At 36.1% G+C, this 7,246-nt stretch overlaps 2 protein-coding genes across 2 annotated transcripts; one reads left to right on the top strand and one right to left on the bottom strand.

Annotated features, from left to right (window-relative positions):
- Positions 1-625: 625 nt before the first annotated feature.
- Positions 626-1,173, top strand: LOC106536195 (spindlin-W; the record flags this gene model as incomplete). Its single annotated transcript, XM_014033403.1, is given in 1 exon segment — positions 626-1,173. A coding segment is annotated over 1 exon segment (206 nt), but the record flags the coding sequence as incomplete, so codon positions are not given.
- A 1,293-nt stretch (positions 1,174-2,466) lies between these two features.
- Positions 2,467-6,471, bottom strand: micos13 (mitochondrial contact site and cristae organizing system subunit 13). The gene is made up of 4 exons (XM_014033402.1): positions 6,320-6,471; positions 5,779-5,935; positions 3,605-3,662; positions 2,467-2,991 (listed from the first exon to the last, which is right to left on the bottom strand). Exons 1-4 carry the CDS (start codon positions 6,346-6,348, stop codon positions 2,894-2,896), a joined length of 342 nt encoding a protein of 113 aa, XP_013888856.1. The 5' UTR covers positions 6,349-6,471; the 3' UTR covers positions 2,467-2,893.
- Between the last annotated feature and the right edge of the window lie 775 nt (positions 6,472-7,246).

Raw genomic sequence — 7,246 nt, forward strand, 5'->3', positions numbered from 1 at the left:
ATTCAGCCTCATGGCTTTGTTTACAAGTTATAGTTCGATTGCAAAAAAGCACAATGTGAATACAAACCACACCAAACGAGAAAAAAGGTCCATTTTTGGTCCGGACCAAACAATTGGACCAAAAGACTTTCCTGGTCTGAATACACCCTAAGAAAAAACAAAACAAAAAGAYGTSTCCATGRCAGTTGTTTTGTCTTGTGTACTTTGGAATCCCATCAGTGTTTCCGCCACTTCGCTTTCTGATTGGCTACACGTCACATTCGACAGGCGACGAGCTCGTTTGTCCTCGGGGGAACACCACAAACGCTGGGATATCGGGCCAAGACAATCCAACATGTTGAATATCCCCGATTTGAAGCCGGAGCGGACCCGACGTCTTTCTGTCACACATGGCAGGAATATCTCAGAAAATAATCTTTAAAGCAATCATGATAATCGGAGCATCCTTTGTTGGAAGGGCAAAATCTGGCCAAAGATCGGCACRTTATCTGCCTGCGTGAACCAGGGATTCAGTCTGTTTTTGCACGTGCACATGTGATCTGTAACCACCTTTCGAAAGATTGTATGTAGTTGTTTGTGTTASAGGTTTTATTAGTAATTTACACATGCTCCACTTTCTTTGCAGAAAACAAGCACCTGTTGCCTGCAGACAGAAAACCAGGAGAAGAGACAGAAAGTCTGGTGGGGAAACAAGTGGAATACGTTACCGACAAGGGTGTGAAGAGGACAGGACTGGTCATCTACCAGGTCCCAGCCAAGCCCTCTGTGTACTATATCAAATATGACGATGACTTTCATATTCATGTCTATGACCTGGTCAAAACCACCTAGACCTTGTGGACACTTTTATCCCATTCACTTTTTTGTATAGTCTTTGTTCATTTCTGTTATTCAAAACCGAGGCAGGGTTGAATAGTAACAGATATGCTTTATTGTTCAGAAATTAGAAATCTTTTTGTTTTTATGCACAGTRGGACTGTAGCACTGCTATGCTTTTTTTTTTCCTTTTTTTTTTGAAGGGGTTGGGTGTTTGCTTCTTATAAAACGTTACATTGGACACTTGAATATTGTGCTCCTATGGGCCGTGCAGTTGTTACTGCAATATATTGTTGCCATTAATCAGTCTGTTAAACGATTCTCTTAAGTCCCATTGACTATAAAAGCAGCACAGAATGTTRTCTAATTACTTGTTTTCGGGGGTTTTAAGCTAATAAGCTTGTAATGCAGTGGAATAAAAGCTTTCATTTATTGTTGGTAGAGATCGGTGGAAACAGCCCTAGAAAATCACCTCAATCAGACCCTTTTAATGTCAAATGCTAATATATTCAAGTTTCCTAGTTGTGAATTAATAATTGGCTAAATATTCCAATGTTATWCTAATTTGGCTTTTCTTGTAATCCCGAAAAAAGCTTTCAAATATGCTCTGGATGATAATTTAAAAGCATTGTGGTGTTCTCGTGAGTTGTTAAGAGTAACTGAATGCACACAAATCAGAAAGTGCCTTTAGGCTTGTYAGCTTGGCAATACTGTACATACCATTTCTTTAAAACTGCGCTTTATATTTCTGCAACCGAAGGCTGCTCTTCAGTTCCCAATGGTAGTTTAGAGAAAGTTCTGCAACCATCAGTTTATTAAAGTGGTGTGTTGAAAATGTCCCTCAAATGTAAAACACATACAGCTTGCATTAATCTCACTGTTGATGTTGTGGGCAGCACTTTATTGTATAAAGTTTACATAGTTTATCGTGCAGTCTAATACTTTGCTCTCGATGTTCTTGAGAACAAATCGGGAAGAAATATGCTTTAAATGACACGCATGAGGGTGGGAAATTTAAAGAATATAATGCTGCGATGCATATAGATGACAGTATTTATTCTGTGAAACTTGTATATGTTACTTTCATTTTATAACCAGATTTATTTACTTCAGCCTCCTGTGAACAAATRTGTAACACTTCAAATTTAAACCGTTTCCAGAATTGAGTTGGCTAACAAACCAAGTTGTTGTAACAATCGCCATTTCTTATCTTTAAAATGGTAAAAAAAAAAAAAAAAAAAGAATAAATAAAAATAAATCACAAAAAATATTTGCTTGGCCAGCTGAGTTCATCCAGATTCTGGGTGCTGTAGTTGCTGGTTTGATTCCAGCCTTCTCACTCTGAAGTCATTATTTGTGTATCTCTCAGTAAGCTATTGTACTTTTTGGGTTGTAACTAGATCCATCACCTAAACAGTGCCTGAAGGTTTTGAAATTTTATTTTGTAGTAAGAGACTAATTGTGCTAGAATGTTTTTTTGTTTTCTTGCATTGAAATAAAACGTCATGAACACTATACATCCCTAAATACAGCGCTTTTGTTGTGGGTTGAGTCAAACTATTGCGCTCTGTGTGCTGCAGTTGCCTCTTGTTTTGATTTTGTAGCAGAATTAAATGGCTGTTTGTGTCATGATTATTCTGTTGTAATAAGAAGGTTTTGCATATTTATTTCTCTTTGAAAAAAACATGTAAATGAGACTTTACTCAATAAATCAAACTAAAGACAACATGTTTTAAGATTGATCTTACTGCAAATAGTGGAATTGCAAATATACAACATTCTCCTTACATTTGGACTGATCATAGGATGGTATTCAACTCRATACAGGAAATTAGTGACAATTTATTGGTATACACAAAATATACAAGATATTTAAACCTCCTGGCGCTTCTCTGCTTTGTGTACTACTTCCATTTCMACCACTTTATTAAAACATCTTTCAGCAGAGAGCACGCCTAACTGGATTTTAGCTGCTAWATGCTGACCATCTTCTTAAGAGAGGGGCCACATTTAAAGTACTGTCATTACTCAAGTGAAAGGCAAACTGATAATGTGAGGTCTCTCAGAGATTACGAGTTTATTTGATGAGGTCCTTTACATACTGCAATCCCTGATTTGAATATTCAGCTGCCTTTGTTGGAGCTTCGGACAGGTTGGAAATTGTCCACCGGACTCCTGGATTGAAAAAGAAAAATCTGTTTTCAGAYTGAACCTACAAAATACTCATCTTAAAGTCAAATGATAGAGATGCACGTTATATTGTCATTAACATCAAGATCAGCCGATATTAGTCATTTTTTTTAAAATATCGATATCGGTCCCATATGTAAAACTGGGCCGATATTAACGTCCAATATTGATTTCCCACTTTTTAGCTTTGTGTTGGTTGGTCGAGTGGTATTTGTTTGACCATGATAGTGTTAGTGATGCTGCACAGCCAGGAATAACTGAAGTAGAGACACATGTCAGCGGTCTGGTTATTTCTTTACAGCACTGAAAAAAGATACAAATGTGTTTGTGCGTATATGTATACAAATAATGTGTGATTGTGTAATATTGGTAAATATCTGTTATGGGCCATAACAAAAAATTATATTAAATATCAATATCAGCTGAAATTTTCACATCAGTGCATCCCTATCAAATGATAACAGAAACTGAATGCTATCCTAATCTAGTGCTAACATGTATGACTGAATGTATCAGTGATAATAAAAATATAAACCATTCAAACTTCTCTTTTTTTAAAGTATATTTTAATGAAGGAAAATGCTGATTTAGTTCTTACCAGAATTCCACGATTTAACAGGAGAGAACTCAACCTTGGGCATGGTCGGAAGCTGAGCCTAAACACAGTGAAAAAGAAAATAAATGAGCAACACATAAGCAGAGGCTGAAATCTTTTTGTTTCACGACACGGGATACTCGGTCGGCTTGAAGTCATTGTCGTGATTTTTAACCTCCAGTTTTTGGTGAAGGAAAACAATGCAGTTCAAATATGTGGTTGTTAGCAAGTATGGAAAGTTGTGAGTGTATCACACCTACTGTACTTATTCAGATATTTAAGAATGTATGAAAATGAGGAGACCTCACAACCTGATGCACAACAGCGGTACAGTTTGTCACATGGTCAATTCACATGACAGACTTAAATCGCTGTAGCTGGAAAGACACAGSCTCTCTGAGACTTTGTTGCAATCTTTCTCAAATGGCGAGACTTCAAACTATACAGGCRTTTTTAAACTGTGTGGGGTCAACATAAGCGTTATTTAGGTTGTCTGAGACAGCCTATTTTTGTATTTGGACAGCCGGATCCCACTTCCTGGTTGTCCGCTGGAAAACCTGAAAAAAATCCTTATGTCTACCCCAGCTGAGCAATTAGATCTGTGATATTTAGTGTGTTTGGATTTTATATTTAGGGTGTAGTTTAGTGTGGGGAAAATAAGGAGGAAATGAGGAAAGGAAAATGGACACGTCATGTAAGATTATGACTTTTTTTCTCGTAATATTATGACTTTATTCCCGTAAAATTATAAACTTTAATCTTGTAATATTATGACTTTATTCTTATAAAATTACAACTTTATTCTCATAAAATTACAACTTTATTCTCATAAAATTATGTCTTTATTCTCATAATAATAATAAAAAAATCTCGTTGTGTGGCCCTAATACTCTGTCGTAGCAAAGAGCATGGCTGATCAATTAGTTTGTGATTCAGTGGTTTAAAATTAAATACAAAACTGGTTCAAAACTCACAATAAACATTGCGTGTAGAATCATAATGACAATAATTTACCCCCAGAATTATTCTAAAAACTAGGGCTGTGTATTGGCAAGAATTTGGCGATACGATACATATCATGACAGAGGGGTCACGATACGATATATCCCGATATATTTCGATTTTTTTGTCCAAAAATTCTATTAAATAAAAACCTCTTACTGGAAAAAAAAAAAAAGAAAAACCAAAATTCATTGTCTCAGAAAATTCTAATATTACACAGACATACTTTTGATACATTTAGCTGTGTTCTGCTTTGTATGTATTTTATTTTATTTGTTTCATATTTCTTATTTCATTCATGTTTTCAATTATTAGACTAAATTTGACAAAAAAATAGTTCGAAAATATATTTTTTGCAATTTTTTAATATTAATTTACAATATGGTCACCCAACACTTAATAGCCTCTACCTCAAGAGGTAGAGTAGCCAAATGGCTGGCTCACTGCTGCCAACTAGTGGTCAGAGGCTGAACTACAACATAAAAATGAATGGCTGGCAGGAAAGTTGACATTTTAAACCTTAATAAAAAAAATTGATACAGGGCTTTAGAATATCGATACAGTATCGTGATATTTCAGTGTATCGATATTTTCTTACACCCCTACTAAAAACGCATATAACTTACATTCGTTGTGTGTATAGTGCGTTATACACAGTGTGTGTCACAGCAAGTGTATACAGCATACTACAGTATATACACTCACCATAAGACATTCGCCGTGTATACTATTGGTAATTTACACTCGTTGTGTGTGTTGTGTCTCCTTCTACAAAGTCACGTGTCAAAGTACCCGGCTGTCAGACTTTGAGRATGTCCTTTAAATATCTTTGAGCGACAACTTGTTACAGATAACTGATGTTACCCTGAGATCACAACATTTTACTTTTCTTGACAAAACTAAAAAACACAACACAGCTGTGCAAAAAGAGAGTTTCTTCATGGAATTTTGCTTCTAGTTTAAATGAATGAAAATTTTGTTGTAAAAGCTGACAGTAGGTTTCCTTGATAGTTTTTAAATCATTGAATGGACTTGCACCGTCTTATATTTCAGAATTACTTACTTTGTTTTTTTATGTGTTTTGATTTTATTATATGATGTAAAGCACTTTGTAACTGGATTTTGAAAGGTGCTATACGAATAAATGTATTATTATTATGTATTATAATCTCTACCTCCAGACCAAAATACTTCATCCATTCCGCTAAAGCGGGTGGTACAGCTGCTTTAGCCTTCTCCAGGGCCTGTGCGCCTTGTTCACTGCTTCCCAGCAGTCCTGAGTCACAGGCGACATAAACAGCTCCTCCTGCAATGGTCACCTTGGTGGCTAGTCTGCAAATGATAAGACCAGAACCAGCCCCGTTGTTAGACAGAAGCACTCAGCAGTGGACTAATAAAACATTCAATGAAAAAAGCATAGACACCAMAATTACTGTACACCACTTATTCGCCCAATTTCACTGTAAAAACAGTCATTTTAMATTCTACGTTGACAAAGTCAGCGCATCAGCTCCAAAGTCCAAATGTAGAGAATACATATGCCAAGCAAATGGGTACTAATTGTGAAATATTAAAGGCCAAATCAGCAAAATTTCTGAAATTGGTAAATGAGAAACTCCTGACAGCATTAGCATTAGCTCGCAGGCTAATCGTGTTTTAGCATTTCAAGCATTACGATTTCAAATAAAGTAGGTAGTGGGAAAAAAAAATACTAACTTTAGTAAGGGCAGAATCCTTGCCGCCATGGTCCACAGCTGTATGATCCYCCTTTACGAGAACTTTTTAACAAACACTCCCAACATCAAGTCCAGAGCACTGTTAGCTACACTGAAGGACAAGTCTTTRCTCAGCTTGTTCCTGTGTTTGTGTGTTTTTTGTCAATAAAGTTTCACGTTGAAAGTCTAGCGTTATTTCAGAACAGCAGATTCGTTCGCATCATTCTCACYGCTTTTCTTTGCTTGTATTAATTGCAATTACATACAAAACTTGACGGCTCATTTTGTGAGTCGTGGCTGGTGTTTTAATTGTGAATATTTTATTACGCTATATATTTCATCCAGAAAGGAGGAGTGTCCAATACAACTCCAATATGAATGCACACCCAATTGAGAGAGAGAGAGAGAGAGAGAGAGAGAGAGAGAGAGAGAGAGAGAGAGAGAGAGATACGTCTTGTATAAATTGCACCTCTCAAATTGTGAAAGTTGTAGGAAACATAGAACTCAGCAAAGTTGCCTAAAAGTTACAGCAGGTTTACATAAAATGGGACCATTTGCAAAAATATTAATAGTGAGCTTTTGTGTTGCTTACATTGCTTTTAGGTGGACTACACCCAGTTTTGATCCAGGTAAGGTAACAAAAATACTTATTTCAGTCTCACTTTTCTAATTTTGGAAGCCAGTATCAAAAGCTTTGTCTTTAGTAATTAAACTACAGCACACAATGGCACCTGCAGAAGTTATTTTTTCATATGGGGTGGCACTGAAAAAAATCCAGGAGTGATCCTGTATTTTGGGTATTTTATGGTTCTTTGTGTTTTAGATCTATAATAGATCTATAATAGATAATTGTGTTTTATTTGTTTATTTCCTGTTTTGCTCCTCTGTGTTCCCTGTGTCATTTCTTATTTCACCTTGAGTCAGGTTC

The sequence above is a fragment of the Austrofundulus limnaeus genome, unplaced genomic scaffold, assembly GCF_001266775.1.
Source record: "Austrofundulus limnaeus strain Quisiro unplaced genomic scaffold, Austrofundulus_limnaeus-1.0 Scaffold1724, whole genome shotgun sequence".
Classification (NCBI taxonomy): Eukaryota; Metazoa; Chordata; class Actinopteri; order Cyprinodontiformes; family Rivulidae; genus Austrofundulus; species Austrofundulus limnaeus.

Bases quoted from the DNA above. Each gene is read 5' to 3' on its own strand.
- micos13 (XM_014033402.1), bottom strand. From the start codon at position 6,348: ATGGCGGCAAGGATTCTGCCCTTACTAAA. The intron at 5,936-6,319 runs GTTAGTATTTTT...TATCATTTGCAG, and splicing joins AGGATTCTGCCCTTACTAAA to ACTAGCCACCAAGGTGACCA. The intron at 3,663-5,778 runs GTAGAGATTATA...CACTGTGTTTAG, and splicing joins TGAAGTATTTTGGTCTGGAG to GCTCAGCTTCCGACCATGCC.